We start from the raw sequence: 27,799 nt of genomic DNA, 5'->3' as shown, positions 1-27,799 counted from the left end.
AATGGAGAAGAACAGGCTCTCTCTTTGCAGGTAGTGAAGGATAGGTAACGCAGACTTTTGTCCCCGTTGTAATCCGTCGTGCCTATCTTCCTCCCCCACTGATTGATTGTTTGGCCCGAACTGTTGTTCGCGGATTGTTTTCTGGAGATTCTCTGTCGCCAAACAGGGAAGAACAGGTTCCCTCTTTACAGGTAGTGAAAGGGTAGGTAACACAGACTTTTGTCCCTGTTGTAACCCGTCGTGCCTACTTATTCTCCCCATTGATTGTTTGATTGACCGAGCATTGACTGTTCGATATTGGTTCTTTTGAGGTATTCACCGCCTGCAAATAACGAAGAATAGAAATATTCTGTCTAGTCTTTGCACGCAGTGATAAGATAGGTAGTGCAGACTTTTGTCCCCGTTGTAATCCGTCATGCCTATCTTCTCCCCACTGATTGGTAGCCTGTTTAGCCCGGACCGCTTATTAGAGATGAACCATCCAGCTCCACTGGAGGGCACCCCTAATAAGGACATGTTCATGAAGCATGGATTGATCGCTATAGCTTATAGCAAGCTGTGGCATAAATATACGAAGAAGGATCAGAAAAGTCAGTGGCCACTGATAGGATCCTTAGATGAGGATAAAATAAGCGCGCTAGAAACAGCCCTTGGGAAACACAAGACAACGCCCACTATGCTTGATAGTCTCGGCATGTGGCGCAAAGAAACAGAACAACGTAAAAAGAGAAATGAAAGTAGGTTGGGAAAAGAGCTGCGAAAGGCAGCCCACCTAGCTGCTAAGAAATTAGAAGAAGAGATAAAGGAGAGAGAAGAAGCCAAACAGAAACAAGAGTTAGAGACATCAAGTCCGTGTCCGGTTAGAACACCCTCTACGCTCTACCCTGAATTACCCTCGAAACAGCGAGCCAACGATGAACTTTTATTAGGTCCTCCGATCATCTACATGCCCCCTCCATATGCCCCTTCCCAACCTTTAGCACAGCACCCACTACCCCCAAGCACAGGCGAGAGTAGTACCAGAGCTTCGGTCCCCATGGCCTCCGCGCCGGCCGAACCCCTTGTACTAGATACAGCACAAGCGGCAGTGTTAGATGATCCAGAGGCCCGAAAGACAGATTCCACAAGAATGAACAGGTTAAGCAAAGATGAGCGAGCGGGGATTGACAAGATAGTAAGGACACTGGTAGAAAGAAAAGAGAGTGAGGAGTACATCACGGATATGTTCAACTCATATGCAGGGAGCCACAGACGGCACTTTGCCGTACGACTGTGTTATCATGCCCTGAATGCGTATGAGGACCGATATCGAGACAAAGGTCCCGAGAGCCTAACGACTCTGTATAGAAAGGTCGATATCGGGGATGAGGGCGAGTGTGACGTGACGGACCTCCTTATGCGTACGCTTGAGGTTTTCCGCCACCTCACTGAACAAGAATCGGAAGCTAAACCTACGACACCCATAGCGACCGAATCACGAACTGAGCAAGCTAGCACCATGATGCCAATAAGAGAGGCTGCCCCCTACTGGGTTCCCCCACGAGGTCTGGGAACACAAAATGACGTCAACCACCAAGATGCAAGAGGGAGGGTAGTGTACAACTGGGTCTATCAGCCATGGGATCGGCAAGATATTCTGACGTTCCGGAAGTCTCTGCCCAATTTACGTAAAAACCCCACTGCCTTCTACACTGAATTAGGTACAGCCCTAGGTTCAACGATTATGACCCTGGCTGACATCGACTTGTTTTTCGGGTTATGTCTGCCAGCTGATGTGTGGAAGCAAATCCGGAAAGTCGACCACCTTGAGCTGTTCGGACATACCTGGTCACAACTCGATGGCATAGATAGGCAACGAGAACCTGGACAAAAACCCTTGAAACCCATTTTAGAACTTCCAGACAAAATTGTACAGAAATTGAAAACCCTGATCCCAGAAAAGAAAGTGGACTGGTCGATAGTAACGGCGTGTCGTCAGAAACCCCAGGAAGACGTATCGGAATACTTCTCCCGGTTTGAAACGGTGTTCTCCGATTACAGCGGCCAGGACATGACCACTGCGACCGGACACCATCTGTTTGTCCAGAATTATGTAAAGGGTTTGTCACAGGAGGTCTCTCAGAAACTGCAGGCCAGCGAGAGTAGTTGGGCGGCCTCCAAACCCGCGGCTATCCTCCAGATGGCCCAATATTACGAGCACCAGAAAAATGAAAACGATAGAGTGACAGAGAAGAAGAAGAAAGACATAAAAGAAAGGGTGATGATTGCGCAGTTGCAAGGAGCGACTATAGGACGAGAGCAATACAAAGGGAACTACCAGACAAATGTCCCTAGGAACGCACCCCCTAAAGACCATACCCGACACTCCATGTTGGACGTAGAGACATTAGTGAGGACCAGTGTGCATTCTGCAAAGGATTCAGCCATTGGAAATCCCAGTGTCCGGTTCTGTTGGAGATGAACAGAAATAGGGACCCCAAGGACGTAGCGGGTGGACCGAGAAATAGAGAACAGCAACGGGGGTCCACGAATGACACAAATAACAATAGATCAAACAGACCGAATACATTTGACCGTCCCCGACAGAACCAGTACCAGCAGTCTGACTACGACGATGCCCGCGACTTCGCATAGGACTGCCTAGGGCAAGGGAGGGATCCAGTTGAGCTCTATGTTGACCAGCAAGGTCCTTATGTCACCGCTAAGGTCCTGGGTACAAAGTCTCCATTTCTGGTAGACACTGGCGCGACACGTAGTGCGTTATCTAAACGACTGATTCCAAGGGCACCCTTGTCTGGCTTGCTTATAACATCAATAGGTTTCGATGGAACGCCCTCCAATAACCCTTTGTCCACTCCGATCTCCTTCGACTTAGAGAACAACACAACTGACACAACGTTTTTGCTTTCCGCCAATACCCCTGACGCCATTATGGGACTTGACTTGCTGAAACATTTCCGAGCTACTATTAGATGTTCACAAGACAGAGTTCGAGTTTTCCTGTACGACAACCCAATTCTGCTCAGGCATTGCCCTTCCAGACGCATGTTTTCTATCACTGACACTGACTCGTCCCTACTTGACACTCTGCCTCCGTATCTGTGGGCCAAGACAGATTCGGACGTAGGACGCATGATGATTGACCCAGTGCACATCACTGTTCGACAGGACACAATACTCCCAAAACTTCCACAATATCGGATATCGCCCGAGGGCGAGAAGGCATTGGTAAAGATTATTCAGTCACTGATAGACGCAGGAGTGGTAGAGGAAGTGGTTAGCAATGTTTGCAACAGCCCTATCTTGCCTATCATCAAGAAACAAGGAGAGGGAGATGAGAAAGCGTACCGCTTCATCATCGACCTTCGAGAGATCAACAAAGTAGTTGTACCCCAGTACCCCGTGGTCTCAGACATCACCACTATCCTGACTTTGATTCCTTCTACTGCCACCACCTTCACTGTCATTGACCTCAAAAATGCTTTCTTCTCTATCCCCATCCATCCAGACAGCCGATACCTCTTTGGCTTCACCCTAAAAGCCCGCTCATATAGATTCTGTCGAGCACCCCAAGGCTACACAGAAAGCCCCAGCATCTACAGTCAGGCCCTCAAGAGACAACTGGATGAAGTCCAGTTACCCGATGGAGTGGTGTTGATACAATACGTCGATGACATCCTTTTGGCGGCCGATACCACTCCACTAGCAGTCACAGCCACCATTCAACTCCTGCACTTCCTTGCGGAAAATGGCCACAAGGTCTCCAAGAAGAAGTTGCAATTCTGCCAACCCCAGGTCACTTACTTAGGCCACCTTTTGTCCAAAGACGGAAGGAAACTTACCCCCGACCGGATCCAAACCATTCTTGAAACCCCTGTCCCTAAGACTCAGAAACAAGTCCGCTCCCTACTAGGCCTCACCTCCTTCTGTCGGCAGTGGTTGCCAAACTTCAGTCTCATTGTGAAACCACTGCTTTCCCTGCTATCTAAAGATGTCCCCTTCCCACTCCCTTGGACCCCTGAATGCCAATCCTCCTTCATAGAACTACGAGATGCCCTTTGTTTGGCCCCTGTCCTAGGAACCCCCGATTACACGAAGCCCTTCTCCCTCTACACTCACGAAAGGGAGGGATGTGCTTTATCTGTCTTGACCCAGTCCATTGGCCCAAAGCAACGACCATGCGCTTACTTCTCTGCCACTCTTGACCCCGTAGCCAGAGCCTTGCCTGCCTGCCTTCGAGCTGTAGCTGCCGCTGCTATCTCTATCCGACAAAGTGAGGGGATCGTGCTCTTGAATTCCCTCACGGTATTAGTACCCCATGCAGTTGACACCCTCCTGAACCAAACTAAGACGCAACACCTGACGAGTGCACGACTGACTGGATACGAACTGACTCTGCTTGCACCCCACATCACCCTGAAAAGATGCACCACACTGAACCCGGCAACTTTGTTGCCCCTACCGGAGAACGATCCCAATGTGTCCCCTGTACATGACTGTGTGACCCTCACAGACGAACAGACTAGGAGTAGGGTTGACCTCAGAGACAAGGCTTTTCCTGACCCCGATGGAGAGCTGTGGGTGTACGGCTCTTGCATCAAACTCCCTGATGGCACCACCTCAGCTGCTTATGCGGTCACCACAGCCCGAACTGTAGTAGAAACAGCCCGCATCACACAAAGATCTGCACAGGCAGCAGAACTAATTGCCCTGACACGAGCATGCATCCTAGCAGCAGGAACCACAGCAAACATCTACACCGACAGCCAGTATGCCTTCGGGGTGGTTCACCATTTTGGGCTCCTTTGGAAGGAAAGGGGATTCTTGACCTCACACGGCACCCCCATCTTCCATGGAGATCTAGTCTCCGCCCTGATCGAAGCCGTCCTTCTCCCCAAACGACTTGCAGTCATCAAATGCCAGGCACACAAGAAAGTGACAGACATTATTGGACAGGGAAATGCACTAGCCAACATCACTGCTCGGACCACAGCTGAGAATAGGACGACGACACGCATGTACGTGACCAGGTCACAAGCAGAGAAATGGACAGACGCTAGGGACACTATTAGGGACATTCAAATGGCTAGCTCACAACACGAATTGACTGAATGGGCACAGGTGGGACTGAAAGACGATGAAGGCTGCTGGCGGACAAAAGACACGAACAAATGGTTGCTACCTGACTCATACCTGATTCCCATATTGACTATGGCACACTCCCCTGCACACATAGGATCAGCCCCCATGATCGAACTTGTCTCCAGAGTTTGGCACAACGACAAAATCACAGACTCCGCCAAACGTCTGGTCCAACAATGCTTGATATGCTTGCAACATAACCCCGGGAAAGGAACTGTAGTACCCCGGGGAGGGTTTGGGGTTCCCAATCACCCATTTGAAGTCCTACAGATGGACTACATCCAACTAGACAGATGCCAAGGCCTGAAATACGTACTTGTTGTGGTGTGTGCATTCAGCAAATGGGTGGAAGCATACCCAACCCGTGATAACACTGCTATGGCCACTGCAAAAGTACTATTAAAAGAATTTTTCCCTCGCTACGGCCTTTGTCGAATTTTATGGAGCGACAATGGCCCCCACTTTGTAGCCGAAGTTATCCAGCTCATCTTGAAAGGGCTGGGTGTAAAACATAAGTTCCACGCAGTCTTCCACCCCCAGTCTGCTGGACTTGTTGAGCGACACAATGCCACACTAAAACTAAAACTAGCTAAGATAGTGGCTACCACAGGACTGAAATGGCCAGACGCTCTCCCACTGGCATTGCTATCGATGCGTTCCACCCCCACCAAACACCATTTGACACCTTACGAGGTCGTTTTCGGCCGACCCATGAGCGTCTGGTCTGCACCAAAACCGACTTCCATTCATGATGTCCCGGACGTCCTAATGTCTGATTACTTGTATAAATTGACTGAAACTCTGTCTGTCATTCACCAACAGGTGCTGCATGCCATCCCTGACGCTTCCAGGGGTCCCGGACACAACCTGCAACCCGGGGACCACGTGCTAATAAGAAATTTCCAGCGTGCCAAGAGTCTGGGACCCCGGTGGACGGGCCCCTGGCAAGTCCTCCTCACCACCCGAACAGCTCTTCGAGTGGAAGGAAAACGGACCTGGGTACATGCGCACCACTGCAAGCGGATCCCCCTGACTCTGACGACGACCGAAGACGTGACTACCCAGGAAGAGCTCCTGAACAAAGACCGACCATCACTGGACTGCTATCCAGACACAGAGACACTCGAACTAGCAAAGATTCCTGACCCCACAGTGCCATCCAGAGAAGGGTATAATCTGCGACGAAAGAAGGGAGTTTCGGCTAAGTAGATCATTGACTAAGTCATAATTCTCAGATCGGTGGCCTAACACTACAAAGGCTGTCAGGAGAGAAAGCCAGACGAGGTCTTTTAGTTCTGCCTGCTACCGAGCTCCCTTGAAGATGATGGAAGCGCCCGATAAGAAGATGATGGAAGCAACCGGACACCCGAAGATTCACTACAGAAACCCAAAGACCAACAAAATCCACAGTTCAAAGACAATTGCACTCTTTATCGCAATCCTCTTTTGCCTCCTTCTCATGACCACCCTCTGGATTGTGGAAGAAAGCACACCCGCTCATGAGACATTCTTGACCACTGCACAGCCTACCACCATGAAGGAACATTATCTGATTTCTCTTTCACCCCAACTCAGAGAAAGGCGAAAGGAGTTTTGGAACAACTCCTTTGTGCAACTGCTGCACCAACACAATCTTGCCACCAATGCCACCAACTGCTGGATCTGTGGGTTACTACCCCACGCCACTGGACATTCGATACCCTTCATCCCTTCACCCTTCTCAATTCACGGCTCCTGCCTTGCTTGGCTGATCCTCTTGCAAGAGAGCTATAGGGATAATGCCACCTCCAGCAAAACTATGACGCATTTCTTTCATGAGGTCTGGCGAAACAAAACGAAGACACACTTCTGCCCGCAGACCTCCAACGACTCTATCCACATGGACATCCCTGTCAAAGAACGAATTGAAATGCAGGTGTTTAACAATCCGACCAGACCCACCTTCTCCTACCTTCGGAAGCGAACAGCTGCCACCCTGACTGTGGCCCTATCCGTCATCAACGTCACAGGCCTTATGTGCATAGAAGGGCTTGGGACCCAGCTGGTGGGCCGCAGTGCCTGCCGCATCACCAGAACTTTGGACTCCACCGATCCACCTTCCTTTGTACCCTCTCCAAATATGTACTTTGTTTGTGGCACAAAAGCTTACACCTGGCTCCCCAAAGGCTGGGGGGGCACCTGTTTTATCTCCTTCATCCTTCCTCCGACCTATGTGGCTCCGGCGAATCACCATAGACAAAAACGAGCCAAGGACATTGAACAAGCCGACTCTACAGGAGCACAGTTCCTCGATGCAATGAAGGGACTTGTTCCGCTCTGGGGCCCAATGGCAAACAGCCGTGCCATCCGACATTTGACTCAGGCAGTCGAGACAACAATGAACATCACAGCTGGCATCCTTGCCAACAATACAGCCGAGCTTCAAGCGGTCCGCTTGGTGGCTCTCCAGAATCGCCTTGTTCTAGATGTGGTTTTAGCGGATCGTGGTGGAGCATGCCGCATTATTGGGTCCAGCTGCTGTACATATATACCGGACAATTCAACCTCAGTGTACAAAGCCATCGAACATCTCCACAGACTCTTCTCAGAAGTTCACCAGGAGCAGGAAGAATGGTCGCTTGGTGGATGGTTTTGGAATACTGTTAAGAACTGGGGCTGGAGACTGTTTACTATTATCCTAATTCCTGTAGTTGTAATATGTGGGTTCTGCTTAGGAATTCAATGCCTGCCGCCTCTGTGTTCGCTATGTGCGAATTGTACCTGCCCTAAGACTGTGGACTTTGAAAAGGAACGCATGAGAGCACTGTATAACGTCGAGGTTAGGAATCTGATGCAGATAGACATTGATTAGACAAGCTGGCTAGATATGTTGAAAAGGGAGGACTGTTAAAATCTAGACTGCAGTGTCAACATTATCGGCGCCATCTTGTCCCCCTTTTGAGTCCATTCGTGCACGTAAGCGGCAGCCATTCTAAATACCATGGCCTCTCTGCCCATCGCCCACAGCCAGCGCGTCTCTCTCTCTCTCTCTCTCTCTCCTGACCTCACAGGCATCCCCCGCGCGCTGACAGCCCCCGCTCTCACATGCTTGGGCCATAAACCCCTCTTCAGCGCAACCCTGCCTCGGAACCCCATCCCGTTCCCAGCTCCACACCTCCCTCCACTCCTTTCATGATCCCGGGTCCTTTTGATAAAACCCCACTTTCCTCTGTGTCCGATTGTCCTGCTCGTTCCCAGACCGCCACCTAGCCTTGCGGATGCTGTTTATTGCCCCCATACAGTAGGAAGCTTCTCCCATCAAAGGATCCACGAGTTGATCAAAGCCCCCACCCCATGAGACCCGATCGACCACATACATTCCGGGAATCGGCGGAATGTCCAGCTGCGCGACAATCGTCACCTGTTGTGACCGGGGGGGGGACTTCTACTGTAAATGTGTGTGGGAACGGGCCTGAAGCGGGGATTCCGAGGATGCCCTTCCGTACTTCAAAGTATTTGCAAGAATGTGCCACATGCAATAAACTGTAATAAAGATCATAAACCTGTGTATAAGAGGCCAGGCCTCAGAGATGCGGTTAGAGCACCTCGTGAAGATACCCTGTTGTCTGAATTGATGTGTTCTACTCCGTCGGAATAAAACTTCTGTTTCCTGCCTTCCAGTCTCCAGCGCCTGCCTCTTTGTTTGGTAACTTGAGTGGTAATAGAGGCGGTTAGCGCCGGGCAACTTTGAAAAAGGTCATCGGCCCTACCTTTTTCCACACCACAGCCCGGACTGACCAACGCCAGCTTCCCACAAACGGCTCTGTAGCCTGCACCGTGATTTGTCAACATCGTATCGAGCACCACGTTCACTCCGCACTGCAGCCCTGGTCTGAGACAGAGCACCTAAATAGACAAGTAAAGAAAAAGGTTTCCCTTTGGACTCACCAACTTCCGTTTACTCCATACATACACAATGCCATCACACGCATGAATTCTATATATGGAACACCTCCATAGATAATACTAAGAGACAATATTTTTTTCAAAAAAAATGCATTTAATGAAACATCAAGGTAAAAAGTCAGAGTATCAAGTCATTCAATAAAATTCATTATAAAAACATTACACTGTTTTCAATCTAATTGTGAGATACAAGTAGATACTTCAAAGCATATATCCTATATGTCTGAGTTCCTTTTTTTTTAGGAGCCGAAGGAAAACATTTCTAAACTTGCTACACTGAATACAGACTAAATTAAGAAAACTATCCAGAACGTTTAGTGGAAGGAGCAGAGCAAGTCACACATTATGGGGCAGTGGGGAGGGAGGGGGTAATTTTAGCACCGTGTTTTCTAAGTTAAGTTCTATTTTTAAGAGGAAGATTGAAATATTATTCATGATTGTCAGGTCAGTTCTACAGAGCTTGTGTCACTCTTTGTCGTAAGCACTGTTGCCCATATCCCAGACTCAGACACACAGGGTTTGGTAGGCAGTTGAGATAAGTGTGAATACAGACATGTCATGGGCACACATGAAGAAGAATGATTGGAGGGAACACTGGTTGTTATCATTGGGTGAGATCTGTAAAACCGACTATTAAACCAACGTAATATTTTGATAAGGTTGGCCTGATTGTCATGTCTTTAATCAGTCACTAATTAGTGACAATCTGCATTGAATTTTAAAAAGTACCTTTCCTTGCAAATATATTTTGAGAATTATATATTATTTGATATGAATATGTAACTGAAATGTCTTGGCAATCTTATGGATTGTTGGTAGCCTGTATGGAAATATTTAATTTGAATCATTTTATTTCTTTTTTCATCTAAGGTAAACAATTACAGTTTAGAAGAAGTCACGCATGAAGAGGCAGTAGCAATTCTGAAGAACACTTCTGATGTAGTTTACCTAAAAGTGGGAAAGCCTACCACCATTTTCTTGACCGATCCCTATGGCCCACCAGATATAACACATTGTAAGTGCCTGGTTGCCAAATACATTGGGTTTGTAGCATGTTGTTTAATGTTTTGTGCATAATGTGTTTTATATAAATGTACTCAACACATTTCCAGCTCCAACGAGGTAACAAGTGCAATCTTTCTCTTTAATAATGTGTACATTATTAAGCTTCTGAAATTAGTGTTGCAAACCTTGATTCCGCATTGCACGTCTTTTGACATGCCTTAAGACAATGTTTAATTTAAATTAACTATAGTTCTCAATTTTTGCAAAATGGCCTGTTACAACAAGGCGCTTTTGGGTGCAATCTGCATTGTTATTGGAATGCTTTAGTATGCAGTTAGTCCTATGATACAAAAATTGAAGCTGATAGATATTTCTGACAGTATTCATGAGTGCATAGATTCGTCCTGTCACGCTTATCTTGATGTCAATTTATAAAACTTTTGAAATCACCTGAATGGATGAGCAGTGATATCAGTGCTATTTAGCAATGCTGCTATATTTACCAGTTGCCATATTTTAAATAAAAACTGATTTTGTGCAAACAAAACCTCATTTCTAGTGACAAACTAGAAAGTTACTTGCTCCCATTACTGTTGCGAATAATATTCTTTAAGCAATACAATTTCAATGTCTGCATGTTTATAATTGGCTTTGCCTTCAGAAAAATGAGTTGTTCAGAAACTAACTTAAGCTTGATGTCTGCTGCAGTATCTCAAGATTACTAATGGACATTAACACGGAACCTTTGCTCTCACAAAATATACTATGAATAACTCTTAAGGCCTCGCAAGTACATTTTCCCCCAACACGTATAAAAAAAGCTGTAAAACAGAGCTTAGCATGTGTTTCATTTAAACAATACTCAATGTAGCCAGAGGTTCGTTGAGTACAATAATATTAACTCATTAATAATTTCTTTGAAGCTGGTTTGAGGAATGATTTGGTAACATAATGACATCATTTCCCATATAATCTTTTGCAAATATTACCACACAAAAACATATTTTACAATAAGATTGTTTTCTCATAACATCATAGACTAAATTATGCATTGTGTTCTATGGCACATAAAATTACATTTTGCTTAAAAGTATTTCTTTGTAATTTGGCAACAAACCTTCAAATGTAAGATGTATAAACCTTCATTGAAGAACAATTTCAGGGGTATTGTAAATAATGTAACACATATTGCAAATATTTTGGGATGGCAATGGGCATTTAAGTATACATAGATACAAATAAAAAGGGCAGGTTATGTATATTACACAGTAGAGGACACCACTGTGTAGTTACAGTTATGTAAGATTATCCCTAGGAAGAGCTTTTTTGCTTTGCTAATAACTTTGGCGCCATTTGACAAATCTGCATGGAACTCTCCAGACAACAAGTTCAACCACTTTGACTCCTTCATGGAAGACTTACACTGATATATCAAGTGGGGGGGTACCAAATCATTGATTTCCCACGTTAATTCCCATGGGAAATTTGCTTTCCAAAAAAGAAAAAATGGCAAAACAGAATGACACAAAATTTGGCAAAAATTTGAACTTTACTTAGATACTGTGTTTGTGATTAAACAGCTGTTTTTCAGGAGTTAGCATTTAAAGAGGAGTTTTGATTGGATATAAAGAGGCTAATGCTCAGAAAAGTTAAGTATATTTAGACGGTTAGTCCCACAAAGAGTGCTGCAGTACTGAACATTTTTAAAATAGGGCCTTCTGGTTGGTTGGGGGAGCTTTTTCTACCACAGCCCATTTCAGATCCCTTGTACCGGTACCACCTACCAGTTGCAGCAAACTGGGAAGGAAATGTTGTGCCTGAATCGCAGGCTCAGTCACGATATCCTGAAAAGTGGTATGGGAAGGGCACCCTTACCAACAGGCACTTATAGGTGAAGGGAAAGGCAGAGGCATTGCCATTTACCTCACTGCAACGTCTGAAATGATATCATATATGACAACATTGTGTCACAGCGCTAGTTATACATTCTGTGTATATATATATATATATATATATATATATATATATTACCTACTGGCGGTCGCCAGTAGGTATATATAGTTAGGATTTTTTTCCTATGGGATTTCTGAAAATTCTATGTCGAATAACTTTGGCGTTTGTGGATGGAATTGGCTGAAACTTTCAGGAAAATGGCACATTTTGTTTCTGAGCAGCCCATGAAAATTTGGGGGGGTTTCGTCAAGGGGGGGGGCCGAGAAAAAAGGGGGGTCCCAAAACACGTTTTTCCCATTCATTTTTCCATAGGGCGGTTGGAATCACTTTTAGCTCGAACGGCTGAATGGATTTATACGAACTTGGCAAAATTGTAGATATGGTTTGCCCGACGTGCCTTTGCTATGTCTCAATATATGTGCTCCAGTGGATTTTGAGAAATTAACGTTTTAAAAAACAGATATATCTGTGACAGCGTCCCGGTTAGCGCCCCGGTTCGCGTACCTGACGCGTAACGGAACTTCGCGAGGAGAAGCGGATTGGCTCCCCGGTGACTGTGAACATTCTAAACAGTCCGGAGCGGCCGCCATCTTGTGTCTCAGTAGGATCGAGACACAAGAGGTGGCAAAAACAAAGGGGGAAATGAGCATAAGGGGGCAGAGTACATCCTCCCTGACCCCCTAGGTTTGATGAGGGGGCTTTAAAAGGGCCCCGCGTTTTTTTTGCGGTGGGAACGCTCGGTACGCGCACCGGGAAGCGGTCCGGGGAGCGAAATATAGGGAAAATAGAATGAAAGAATGTTCAAATAATGTATGTATATTGATTGTTCTTTTTTTTTTTTTTAAGTACCAACATGTAGGTACCAATGCAGAGTCTAAAAATAAAAATACACCGTTTCCTTTGTAGATATCTTGCATGTTGTTTCAGAAGTTATTGTGGTATATGGAATTCATAGCATAGTCTGTGAGGAAAGCAGAAAGAACATGGAGGCAGGAGATGATAAAGAGATGTTAAATACACATTGGAGATAATATAGTGGGAGAAAGGAAGTAACTATGAGCAAACTTACTATGTAACACAAAAAAAGTTGCACAGTATATTTTAAGTCTCAGTTTATATTTTATCTTTTTGGGTACTATTTCATAATTTTCATATTAAAAAGAATAATGTCTCAAACAATTTTACCTTTTAAAATTTAAATTTATTGTTCTGATTTTTCTAAATCTAAGAGAATTTGTAACATTAAATCATCAGGAATGTCCTCTGCATTCCAAGAATCACATTCACATTCTTCAGCACATTTTAATAATTCTTGGTCTACTGATTCATCCATAAAGTCTAGTTCTTCTTTTTCTTGGTTTGGATTGCTTTCAATCTTAATTTCAAATGAAATTGTATTTTCTTTTGGCTGTGCTTCCATTTTCTTGCTGTAAATTGCATAATAAAAATATATCAGTGGAGATAGGGCACTTTTGGGTTTAAGTTCAGACAGGTGCTTGTGAGTTTTTAACAGTGAAGTAATCTTTGGGCAGTGCATGGTTTCAGGCAGGAAGTAAAACTATTAAAAAGTGCCTGTGATGAAGCCTAAGTAAATTCATAATTATACCACAGAAGCCTAACTCAATCAATAATTTAAATAATTAAGTCTTTCTCAATGACTAACTCTTATAGAAGGACAGTATGTAACTATCTGAAAACGTTTTCCTTATTTAATTTAAAGTGCATAACATAGTTCTCCTTTCAAATTTTTAAAATTATATCTTACCTTTGAAAAAGAAGTTAAAGTTGACAGTCAAAATGCTCTTGAAATGTACTTCAGGAAGTAGTAGTCAAAATGGCTGTGTTTCTCTCTCTTTCTTTATATATATTCAGGTACATAACCAATCAAATGTCTTGAAATAATAGTAGAAAATGAAAGTAACATTTTAATTGGTTGTCAATTCTAACACTTCATATGTGTTTCTGTCTTGTAATTTACCTCAGGATATTTAGTCAGTCCTACAGCATAATTTTCTCAATGGAATTCCATCAAATTTGGGTAAATGGTAGGGACTGCTATGTAGTAGGGCCTATTCTATATTTGATGAAAGTGTCTCCAGTGGTTTTTCTGTAGATTACTTTCCCACCTTTTTTTAGCGAGCGCTCACCGGTGCGCGCCCCGGTACGCGTACCGGCAGCGTTACGGGAGTCCTCCATTTTGTGTATCGGTAGAATTGAGACACAAGATGGAGGGGAAACAATGTTCGGAATGGGTAGAAGGGGGCACGGTAGACACTTTGTGACCCTCTAGGTTTTCTGAGGGGGGCTTAAGACGCTGATATATGCAAAAATAAAAAAAAAATTGAAAAATTTCGCGGGGGAGCGCCCGGTACGCGCACCGGTAAGCGAACCGGGGAGCGTACTTTGGTGAAAAATAGTGAAAAAAGTTAGAAAAAGATAAACGTTTAGAATGATCAGAGGTAGGGTAGCTCTGAAAAGAGCTATTGGGTTCTGTGGCTGATTTAGGTACCTACAAGTAGGTTCCAATGCACAGTTTTAAATTCAGGAGGAATATTCTATTCCCCTCATCTGAGAAGTGCACACCATCTCCTCTGTAGATGTCTTGCATGTTGTAACGCAAGTTATTGTTGTATATTGAACCCATTCTAAAGTCTCTCATGTAAGCAGAAAGAGATTTATTCACATGTTTCCGTGCTTTCTCAAATTGTGGACAAAATTGTTTGGACCAGTTCCATTTCTGTCTTTGGAATATATTGGAATATACCAAGGCAGTTTGGGGAAAAAGTGTCATCAATTGCTGAAAGGTGTCCTTTAAAAGCATTTCCAGACCAACCCCAGTCATAGTCACAAAATCATTTCCACCACAGTGCACTATTAAGAGGTCAGGGTTTGGCAGATGCATAAAACAATTATAATAAAAACATATAAAATATATTTTTCATTTAAAAGAAGAATAAATTTTACAGCTTTTGATATTTGCTATTAAAAAACCATTGAAATTCACTGAAAAAACCATAGGTTATAGACCATATATAGTTAGGAATTAGCATTTACAAAACCTTGAAAATTCACAGAAAAAAACATAGGTTATAGACCATATATAGTTAGGGATTAGCATTTACAAAACCTTATTTTACTCACACAAAACCATTGAAATTCGCATATATAGTTAGTTGCACTAACTATATATCGCGCAACCGCAATCCACTGCTGATGATGTCACATATTAAGACATTCATGACATGGTCAGTGACATCACTGATGACATCACTGATGACATCTCAAATGACATCACTGATGACATCACTGATGGCATCTCAAATGACATCACTGATGACATCACTGATGACATTTCATTTGACATTACTGATCACATCACTGATGATATCATTTATGTGATAATACAATGAACCTCTTCAGACTCTAATATAACCTTAGATACAATAGGTGTAAACAGACACTCACAGACTGTCACTCATCCATGGAGTTACTCACACACCTAGTCAGTCATGCAAAGAATCAATCACAACTCCATTTCCTCAACTATACAGTTATACACACCTTACTTATTCAAACATATACTAACACATATTTACTCTCTTATACAATCCCTGATACAAGTTCACAATGATCCATACATCCACTCACACATTTACTGGCTCTTATACACAGTTATTTATATATGTCAACTCTCACATGTACTGTGTTTTACATATGTACTTACTTTGACATATAGCACTGAGATATCCATTCAATCACCAATACACTCATGCACACAGTCAACCACCCATACAGCTGTTTCCACATGCACTTTTGAACGCATACATCTAGTGAATCAACTGCTCACACATCTATGCACCGAGTCATACACCTCCAAGCCACCCACACACACACTCAGTCTCCCATACAAATACTTGGGCAACCAATCAATAATCCATATAGTTACTCATATAGCTACTGATCAACACATGCAGCAGTTTACAGAACAACAGATATAAAGATGCACAAATTAAAACAGTTTAGTCACTAACCCATGCACTCAGTGAGACACATTTAATCACTCACTCATACAGTCAGTCATGCACCTACTAAATCCTTCATCCAGACACTTATACATTCACTCATTTTTCAATATGTAAGACATCTTTTAACTTTACAGAAACATACAGTCACTGGATGTTGTCATCAGTGATGTCATCAGTGATGTCATTTGAGATGTCATCAGTGATGTCATCAGTGATGTCACTGACCATGTCATGAATGATGTAATATGTGACATCATCAGCAGTGGATTGCGGGTGCGCGATATATAGTTAGTGCAACTAACTATATATGCGAATTTCAATGGTTTTGTGTGAGTAAAATAAGGTTTTGTAAATGCTAATCCCTAACTATATATGGTCTATAACCTATGTTTTTTTCTGTGAATTTTCAAGGTTTTGTAAATGCTAATTTCTAACTATATATGGTCTATAACCTATGGTTTTTTCAGTGAATATATATATATATATATATATATATATATATATATATATATATATATATATATATATATATATATATATATATATATATATATATATATATGTACAGGGGACGATCTATACAATTGCTTATAAAAATAATTTTTTATAAAAATAGTTTTATAAATATTTTGTATTTCTGAATTTGTTTTCATTTACTGTATCTGGATTGCTCAATTTTGGCTTGGGGCAAGTATCCACTAACAATGACTCTATACATCATCAATAATCTATCTATTTGGAATATGCCCTTTTGCTGCTACAAACTTTTTAGCTGATTTTGTCATGATGAATTTTTATCCATGTCCTTTTATGCCTGTTTTTATCGGGTTTTAAACTGGTTTTACCAGTTTTTCTAGTTTTTACTGGTTTTTAGTCTGGTGGAGATGAGGTATAGGGTCCAAGTACTTATTTATTGGGTAAAAACCTGGCTTTCTGGCACTCCATTTACTGGTATATTGGTATATTGATGATATGATTTTACCTGTTTCTAAGATCTGATTCGCGATTCAACATATCTTCAATTCATTAAAAAATTAAAAATGTATCATTGTTCTATCATGCTGCTGAAATTTCATTATATATTTCTATGGAATTTATATTTTTCAGTTTCTTTTTATGAAATATTGTATATAGATTGTCTGGAGAATAATTAAAATTAATATTTTTGTGTATTTAGGAGGAACTGTATTATTTAGTATGGTTGTCCTCTGCAATTGCACTTTTTGTGGATATTTGAGCATCTGCTGGGTTGTATATTTAAATAAATTCCCTATGTTTTAATAGGTAATTTGCGCTTTATATATTTTTGCACCTTAATTGCTACTATTTGCACTAAACTTCTGCCCTAGTAGAGACCATTTTCAGATAGCAGAGATTGGATTAGTATTTCAGGGATTATATCAAGATTTATTGGGCACTTGTCCTTGATTGATTGTTTCATCTATTAATTTATTGTTGTTGAGAAGATTCATATATTAGGATTCATTGTATTTATTTATTCACAAGAATGTATATATATGATGTCATTGATTACATTTTATCCCTGCCTTTGATCTAATCTTTATTAACTTTATTGGTTACCTCTGCTATCTTTCGAGAGTATTTCTTCACTGTTATCATGATTGATGGGAGGAGCGAATGTAAACAGTTTTTGCATTTAAACTCGCTGTTCACTGGCCATGTCATGTGATCAAGACCGGGTTTACCGGTCGAAACACGTCATGCTGCCACTTAAGGAGGAATAAAGCACCTTTCACTTTCACATCATCGTGTGGTCTGTACCTGTTTTACCGTGATCTCCATCGCGTCAGGATTCCTGTGTTTTATATATATATATATATATATATATATATATATATATATATATGTATATATATATATATATATATATATATATATATCTGTGTGTGTGTCTGCGTTTAGATAGATAAATAGAAATAGATTTAATACAAACATCAAAAACATATGTTTTTAACTGTGTTTTGTTGATAGCACTAGCGCAGGTACAATATGGAAATTTACATCTACCATAGAGATTTTGAGGAAATCAAGACATATTTGTACACACTGCGAGTATATTATGCACTTTAGAGCACTGGAGCACTGTTTTCTTTTTAACATCCTAAAGGGTTTGTTTTAGCACTCAGGGGCATGGTATCAGTAATCTATACATATTTCATGACTATTATGAAACCTATGAGGTATTAATAATGAGTCTATCTTTTCTCCCTTTGTACACACTCTTAAACCATCACTTAGTTCAACATTGAGCTCAATCATGCACTTGCACTTTATCTTATCCGATATGCAAAATCGATCGAACTTACAATGTTTATCAAAGATGAAATGGTTTCAATAATATGTTTACACATTGTTTGGAATGAGCTTGTGTATATAAGTGATTTGTTTTAATGAGTTTGTACTTAGCGCATATTTGTATACTAGTATTTTTTCCATGTCCCTTACCCATGTGACCTGATGTTATATTTTTGTTGAGCACAGTATATAAACACCCCCATTGGTCATTTGAAGCCATGTGATCAAGGCCGTTTTTTGACGGCCGAAACGCGTCATGCCGATGGCGAGGGAAAAATAAAGCCACTTTTGATTTAACGTCTTGGTGTTGTGGAGATCTGTACCTGAGGGATGTGTGTGGAGCCACATTGCAGGACCTTGTTTCTATACAATTTCAGGCAGAATACGGCTGTTTCTGTCTTGACGGATCCTCTCTCTGAAAACGAGCTGCTGGGCTGAAACGGCCGACACCGCGCATGCGGACTTTTCATTGACCCGGAAGGAGTAATCGAGTCAGCAGCTCCCCGTGCAACCAGGAAGACGCGACAAGCACTTTCAGTGAGAACGCTGTGTTCCCAAGTAGGACCGCGTTGGAGTCGGAGGACCCCCGAGGGACTACAAGGTTGCGCGCGGTAAACTGGTGAGTGCGCGTCGTTGTGAACTGATTGAATAGTTGCATAGCACGGGTAGAGAGATAGTTGAACACCAGTAATTAACGCCCTTGTTCCGAGTGAAGTCTTCGTAATTTAAGGGCTGTGGCTAAAGTAATATTTTCCTCTCCAAATATGACATCGTCGGCAGAGGCATTAAAGAACCGGGAGGCATTGGCTGATGCCATGTTTGTTAACTTACCTACAGTAAGACCAGCTGCAGAAAATATGGACAATAGCAACCCTAACATGGATCTCAAAGGGAAGCTTAAAAAATTGGAGAAACTCCTTAAGACTGAGATCACGAAGTGGTGGGAAAAGCGCTCACTAGAAAAATACTTGGAAGTGGGGAGAGTCCCAAGGGGTCTAAGGGTACTCATAGCTCCATCATTTGAGAACCCTAACCCCCTTATGTTGAAAGAGTGAGCCACTAACAACTTGGATGCATCTAAAAATATGATCTGCATTTTAATAAAGTACGCAGAAATTGACAGAAATGACATTCTAAAGGAAATTGAGGCACTGAATAATGAATTGGACACTCATAAGGAAACAGAATACATCAAGAAATACCGCGATGAAATAAACACCCGCTTAGAAAAACATCAAGAAACCATCAGCCTGCGCAAACAGTATAAATTCGCCCGGGATAAGCAAGATTATGAAACTGGGAGAATTTTTACGTTTGCAAGGAAATATGATACCATGAAAAGGCAGGCAATGACACCTAAAGCTGCATCACCAATGACCAATGAAGGTGGGGAAACAACCGTATCAGAGCCAGAATTGAGTTCTAATGCAAGCAGTTTGGGATCGGATGATGAACAAATAGCGGGTGGTTCTTCCGTTGTACCAACGCATTATGCACCATCTGAGGAATTGGGTTTTTTAATCGAGGACAGGTTGAAAACTCTGCGACCAAAAACCCAACAGCAGCGGAACAAAAACGCAAACGTAAAAACTACAAATGCCACGAAAGGAGGAAATGCCGCAGGGAGAGGTTTCGCAAAAAGAGGCAGGGGCAAGAAGTGGTAGAAATGAGTGAAGCAGACAACACCTCCACCATGACCACTGACCGTGAATCCAACAACACAGTTACCACGAATATGAATTCCACCACTGACATGGATAACACTGTCATCAATCTATCTGAAGCAGACCTCTCCAAAGCAGAAATCCAACTGTTGTCTTTAGGTCTTTCCTTTTGTCCGAAAAATGGTTACAACTATGTGCAAACTAGGATTGACGTCTTCAAGTTTATTCGTAAGTTGAAGTTAAAGAAACATTTCAAACTTGCTAATGTACAAGAGAAAGCAACTTCTATTAGTAGTTCCTTACAACCATCTTCTGTGTTACAAGTGGCAGATATGGGGGCAATGCAAACAGCCCATGAATTGGCGTTAGAGGAGAGTTTCGCCAGCATCTGCACTCAAGCAAAATGTGACAGAATGGGGATTAGCATCAATGCACCAAGTGAAACCCCATTCAAACCAAAATCCACATTCATGCCATTGATGCCAAAAGATGCAATTGATACTTTCAATGACATGATCACGGAGGATCTTAAAGCATTGCAAATAAAAACTTCTAGAAAGAACAAAAGACACAAGTACATAGAGAAACAATACTTCAACCTGATGAAAAACCTTAGGAATAACTCCAATCTGATTATTAATAAGGCTGATAAAGGAGGTAATATCGTTATCTGGCCCAAAGACCTTTATATGGAAGAAGCCAATCGCCATCTCTCTGACACTGCATGTTACAGGAAGGGCAATTTTTGTGAAATCCGTAACCTTAAAGACCGCATTCACAAAGAACTGCACCAATGGAAGAGGGAAGGTCTTCTAACCAAGCAAGAACTGGGGTATTTGAAAATTGACAACCCATTGACTCCTACCTTGTACCTCATACCCAAAATCCATAAACAGGTGTCCCCTGTTCCAGGTCGGCCTATCATTTCGGCCCAAGGGAGCCTTATGGAGCCCATGTCGAAATATGTTGATTTCTTTTTGCAGAACTTTGTTGTGAGTCTACCTTCCTACATTAAGGACACGGGGCATTTCTTGTCTAAGCTAAGAGAGGTGGAATGGAGAGATGGGTACATTTTGGTGGCCCTTGACATTTGCTCCCTGTACACCAGTATTGAACATACGGATGGTCTCAACGCTGTAAAGTATTATTTGAATCAACGTAACCTCATGTATAAAAATCACAATGACATGCTAGTTTCTATGATCAGGTTATGTTTGATGAATAATTACTTCTTATTTAACAAGGAGGTTTACCAGCAGTTAAGAGGGGTTGCCATGGGGGCATGTTTCTCTCCCACCTATGCGTGTCTCCATGTAGGGTGGTGGGAGGAGCATGTCCTCAGGCATATCCCTGGTTTCTCCAATAATATCGTCCATTATTGGAGATTCATTGATGATATCTGTATGATTTGGAAGGGAGATGAAAGATCGGCCACTAACTTTGTTGAGACCATTAATATCAACAGCCTTAACCTCTCGTTCACCAGTCAGATCAGCAAAACCAATATCCAATTCTTGGACGTTGATATTTATGTCCAAGATAATGCCCTAGCCACCAGCCTCCATAGAAAAAGCACGGCCGGAAATTCTATCCTGCACGCCTCTAGTGCGCACCCTAAACATCTTATAAAAAGTATCCCCTATGGGGAATTCATACGGATGCGCAGAATATGTAGTCCGAGTCAGATCTCAACATCTGCCAGAATGAGGCCATGCAAAGATTTTTAAAGCGCGGCTATCGCATGGATGATCTATTGGTGGCTAAAGATAAGGCCAATAGTACCAGCAGAGAGGAATTCTTGGGAGAATCCATTGTAAATGTGAGCGTTGAGGCAGAAAGTCCCCCTAAACATGACATTAATACTGTCAGTTTAATTACCACCTTTAACACTGAGGAGAAAAAAATAAGGGGCATTCTTAAAAAACACTGGCCCATACTCCATACTGACATTAATTTGTCACCACTTCTACCAACAGAACCCTCTATCATTTTCAGGAGAGGACCCTCGATGAGAGATTGTTTAGTGAGAACTAGTCCAGGGGTGAATGAGAGCAAGGTGTGGGTTTCCAACAAAAGAGGCTTTCACAAATGTATTTCTTGCAGAGCATGCAAGTTCGGGGTCAACACGGTGGAATTTCAGTCTCCTTTTAATCCCATGCCTACACCGATCAGAGAACTATATACCTGTCGTACAGATCATGCTGTTTATGTATTAGAGTGCTCTTGTAAGCTTAAGTATGTGGGCAGTACTAAGTTACAGGTATTCAATCGCATATTACAGCACCTCAGGGCAATAGTTAACTCTGATACAAATTACCCTGTTGCCCGACACTTTGAACTTGTACATGCTAAGAACTTGAATCACCTCACTTACTTTGTCATTGACTCCGTACCCAAGAATATCCGGGGTGGGGATCGTGAGAAAACATTGAGACAACTTGAGAGCAAATACATTGTACTCTTAAACACCAGAATACCGAATGGGCTTAATAGGGGGGAAGATTTACAAGTTTTCTTGTAAACGTGATTATGTTATCCTGTCATGTAGTCATCTGAGTAGGACTTTGTTTAAGGCCTCCGTTTCCCCTGACCTGTGTAAATCTTACTTTTGGAGTGTTTTCCCTTTTCTAAATGTAACGCATATCAAGTTCAAATTCATTACATACATTTTTTCTGTCTGAGTCTTGTTGATGAAATATTTTCTCAAATGAAATATTAATTGTTGTTATTTAGTCAATATGGCTATAGTGAACTTACAGCATCAGCGGCAATGCCTAACATATGTTTTTAACTGTGTTTTGTTGATAGCACTAGCGCAGGTACAATATGGAATATTACATCTACCATAGTGATTTTGAGGAAATCAAGACATATTTGTACACACTGCGAGTATATTATGCACTTTAGAGCACTGGAGCACTGTTTTCTTTTTAACATCCTAAAGGGTTTGTTTTAGCACTCAGGGACATGGTATCAGTAATCTATACATATTTCATGACTATTATGAAACCTATGAGGTATTAATAATGAGTCTATCTTTTCTCCCTTTGTACACACTCTTAAACCATCACTTAAATCAACATTGAGCTCAATCATGCACTTGCACTTTATCTTATCCGATATGCAAAATCGATCGAACTTACAATGTTTATCAAAGATGAAATGGTTTCAATAATATGTTTACACATTGTTTGGAATGAGCTCGTGTATATAAGTGATTTGTTTTAATGAGTTTGTACTTAGCGCATATTTGTATACTAGTATTTTTTCTATGTCCCTTACCCATGTGACCTGATGTTATATTTTTTGTTGAGCACAGTATATAAACACCCCCATTGGTCATTTGAAGCCATGTGATCAAGGCCGTTTTTTGACGGCCGAAACGCGTCATGCCGATGGCGAGGGAAAAATAAAGCCACTTTTGATTTAACGTCTTGGTGTTGTGGAGATCTGTACCTGAGGGATGTGTGTGGAGCCACATTGCAGGACCTTGTTTCTATATATATATATATATATATATATCTGTGTGTGTGTCTGCGTTTAGATAGATAAATAGAAATAGATTTAATACAAACATCAAAAATCTAAATATGTTGAGGGTAGGTCAAATGTTTTGAAAATATGTTTTAGTCCAAAGATAGCACATAGAAATATAATAATATTGTAAAATATATTTATACTAAGGGATTTTGCAAAAGAAACTTTGGAAAACAATGTTATAAAATGATACCAATTACCTTGCAAAAAGAAGAAAGCTGGAACCAGACTGCAAAAGAACTTCAATCTCTATTTTGCAGATCATTCTCAAAGAATTGAAAGGATCAATTCATATAGTCCTTAGACTGAATCATGTCTATCATTGCCTGCCAGGAATAGCCGCCTTCCCACTATAGGGACTTGCCATCTGCAAGAGTGGACCTGGAGGAGACCTAGAAGATACTGTAATATTAAATGCTGCTGACGCTGCTACAGAATTCCTACGCAACAAGTCTGGTTCTTTGAAGATTTTAGAGAACCACAATATTAATGTGGTCACCCCATCAACGATTTCCATGACAACTGTGGTCAATGGGTCCAATCCAGAAGAAGCTAGCATCGGGAAAATGTTAAAAGATCCCTTGTGTCAGCTGAACAGCTGTGTTGTACTTGGTGATTTTCAAAGGATCGTCATCAAGGTCTCCAGAGTTTTCAATAAGCCCACCTAGGGTGCTATGTGAATATAATCTTAAAGTATAGCTTCAGTGCCTTTCCAACTTAGAAATCATCACAATAGCAAACTGCTACCTTTGATCTAGCTGAAAAGGCTTAACACGCACACACTACAACTTAGTGATGGGTCTCCTGCACCACTAGTTAGATCTGTACCCAAATACAGCCCTTGCACTGGCTCCAGATTATGTTCTCTGCGAACAAAAGTGACTTTTTTGCAAATACTTGCTTCAGGCCTATTGCGCAAACTAGTGGATCCACCCTTTGAGTGAGTAAATACTGATCAGTCCTCTTAAGAACATTGAGGTAATGATTTAGGGTTGAGAGGTACAATAAACACTCAAATTTCAAGAAGACATCAATCAATTAGCACTTGTAGATGAAGGTACTGTCACCCCTGGGGGTATCTGGGCTCTGGGGTGCTAGGTCTCTGTCGTGCAAGCTCACCCTGCGACAGGTCTTGGGGAAATGGCAGGAAGAGGGAAGAAACAGTCAGAAAAGAGCAAAACAGATGGCAGAAACCCGAGCGAGCAGAAGAGGAAAAACAGAGGGCAAAAAAACGATCTGAAAATGCAAAACCGGGGGCACAAAAACAAGCAGAAAAGGCAAAACAGAACAGAAGAAGGCCAAACACAGGATAGAAAATCGAACAGAAAAAGGAAAAACTTAGGGCAGAAAAACAAGTAGAAAAGGCAAAACAGAACAGAGGTTCATGGAAAAATGAGCAGAAAGGCAAAATGGAGGGCAGAAAAGGTAAAACAGAAGTCAGAAACATAAGCAGAAAGGCAAAAAAGAGGGCAGAAAATGAGCAGAAGAGACAAACAAAGCAGAAAAGGGCAACATAGTGGGCAGAAAAACCAGCGCAAACGGCAAAACGGAGGGCAGAAAAACGAGCAGGAAAGGTAAAACGGAGCAGAAGAGGGCAATATGTAGGCCAGAACAAGCAGAAAAAGGCAAAACGTAGGGCAGAAAAAGGCAAAACAGTGGGCAGAAAAATCAGCAGAAAAGCAAAACGGAACAAAAAAGTGCAAAACAGAGGGCTGAAAAATGAGCAAGAAAGGAACAACAGAGGGCAGGAAAATAAGCAGAGAAGGCAAAATAAGGCAGAAGAGGGCAAAACAGAGGGCATAAAATGAACAGAAAATGCAAAACACAGGACAGAAAAGGCAAAAGAAAGGGCAGAAAAACAAGCAGAAACAGGCAAAATGGAGGGAAGAAAGAGTAGCAGAAAACACAAAACAGAGCAAGAAAAGTCTAGTCTAGTCTAGTCTGGAAATTTGTATTGCGCAGAACATATCACATCCCGTGAGGGAGTCTCATGGCGCATGCGGACAGTCCCAGAGAAAAAGAGGAGAGATCCCAAAAAAGGCAAGACCAAAAAGAAAAGAGCAGAGGAGGTGCAAACAGAGGGCAGCAGGTAGACAGGCAGCAGAATGTAGCAGACTGTAGGCAAGCTAGACAGGAAAACTGTCTCAGGGGAGCTGGCACGAGGAGGACCTGCTCAATGGGGTAGTGCTGTGGCTTCCATTAAGTAGGTCCCAGGTCAGAGCACTGAGTGGTGAAAGAAGGGAATTAGCGGAAAAAGGGAAGAAAAAAGCAGAAAAACGCAAAACAGGGGGCATAAAAAATGAGCTGGGGACACAAAACAAAGCAGAAGACAGGAAACGAGCAGAAAAAGGCTTGACAGAGAGCAGAAAATTGAGCAGAAAAAGACAGAACAGAGGGCAGGAAAACAAGCAGAAAAGGAAAAGGAAGGGGCAGAAAAATAAGCAGAAAAGGCAAATCAGAGGGCAGAAAAAAAAGTGGGAAATCAAAACAAAGCAAGAAACGAGAAGGGAGGCACAACAGAGGGCAGCAGGTAGACAGACATCAGAGCGTAGAAGACTGCAGGCAAGCTGGACAGGTGAACTGTTGCAGGGGGAGCTGGCACTAAGACCTGCTCAATGAGGTTGCGCTGTGGTCTCCATTAAGTAGGTTTGTGGGGGAGAGCGTAAAACTCAGTGGCGGGAGTAGGTTTAGTGGAGGTAGGAGGTAAATAGAGGGAAGAAACAAGCAGAAAGGCAAAACAGAGGACAGAAAGACGAGCAGGAAAGGCAAAACAGAACAGATAGGGCAAAACCTAGGGCACAAATTTAGCAGAAAAGACAAAATTGAGGGTAGAAAAACGAGCAGAAAAGCAAAACAGGGGGCAGAAAAGCAAGCAGAAATGGCAAAACTGAGCAGAAGAGGGCAAAACAAAGGGATGAAAAAGTAGAAAAGACCAAACAGAAGGCAGAGACACAAACAGGAAAGGTAAAACAGAGGAAAGAAAAATGAGCAGAAACGGCCAAAACAGAGCAAGAAACAAGCAAAGGAGGCACAACACAGGGCAGCCGGTAGACAGGCAGCAGAGGGTAGTGGACTGCGGGCAAGCTGGCCAGGAGAACGGTCTCAATGGTAGCTGACACAAGGACCATCTTAATAAATGATACTTAAGATGAAAATTCACCGGCAGAGTTTCCTTCATCACAGTCATCATATGCTTAAGCAAATGAGGGCAGCACATCTAGCACTCTGTTTTATTTTTCTTACTACATTTGTTCCTTCTCATATAAACTTAGAGCACACTTACATTCTTGTGCTCCAATTTAAAATATGTCAGGCGACTGTCACATGTCTACTGGATAGACAAAGGTCCCACCCTCTCACTTCTAGAGGTCCACGGTCTGCCCTACCTAAGGATCTACACCTTCCTGTTATGAATCTCTTTGCCTGAATTGCATCTGCCAGCGCAGCAAATGCACTTTATGCTCAGATAAAAAGTCAGTGATTTGCCATATTGTTTATTCCTCTCAGTAATAATTTTGTTCGTCACAAACAAATTCCAAAAGCTGGAGTTTTTTTGTTAAGAAACAAAATAGCAATGGCCCAGATGCACAGGAAGTTTTGCCCCATGCCTAGGGCCACTGTATTCCTGCCAGTGTCCATCATCCCTCGTATGGCGGTCTGGGAAGAGAAAGCCAGTGTTGGAATGTGACCATCACAGCAACCAAGCTGTCCATTGCTGTTGGTGCTTTTTAAGGCTCCATCTCTCTGTTCTATAAGATCATTTTCCTATTGGATATAAATACTTGAAAAACATGCAAGTGTTAGAGGAATCTTATCTAAATCAAACTGCAACAAATCATCATTGTCAAAGTTGCACATTGCCCCCATGAGTTAGCACAAATGGCAGAGACTCCTAGGGAGACTTTTGAGTGGAAATGTCTGAAACTCTTAGAAATTGTTCACCCTGGATTAGACTTGTGCTGGCCCTGGACCAAAAGGAATCAGCATTTACTGTTATCTGGAGTCTGCCATAGCTAGAAGTGAGACTCCCTGAAAAGTGCATGAAATTGCCTAAAACCATTTGTTTTTGGATAGTCCCAGATTAGTGTGAACTGTTGTTTACTGTGGACCATGGGTACTCACAAACTTTCTCTCGGGGGCCAAATTTACAGTGTGGTTTGTGGCAGAGGGCCGCATGGGTAGAGGCGGGGTCAATGGGGGAGGGAGGAAGGG

General features: G+C 42.3%; 1 protein-coding gene across 1 annotated transcript in view; it reads left to right on the top strand.

Moving 5' to 3' along the window:
* The window catches only part of LOC147696853 (disks large homolog 2-like), a 1,652,766-nt gene that overhangs the window by 1,164,066 nt on the left and 460,901 nt on the right, over positions 1 to 27,799 (top strand). The window contains exon 10 of the mRNA XM_086936079.1: positions 9,958 to 10,102. Within this exon, the coding sequence (XP_086792205.1) occupies positions 9,958 to 10,102 (145 nt within the window). The remainder of the gene's footprint in view (positions 1 to 9,957; positions 10,103 to 27,799) is intronic.

The sequence above is a fragment of the Lissotriton vulgaris genome, chromosome 8, assembly GCF_964263255.1.
Source record: "Lissotriton vulgaris chromosome 8, aLisVul1.2, whole genome shotgun sequence".
NCBI classification, from domain to species: domain Eukaryota; kingdom Metazoa; phylum Chordata; class Amphibia; order Caudata; family Salamandridae; genus Lissotriton; species Lissotriton vulgaris.
Note: the sequence above shows the minus strand (reverse complement) of the source record. Positions and strands in the feature narration are given on the sequence as shown.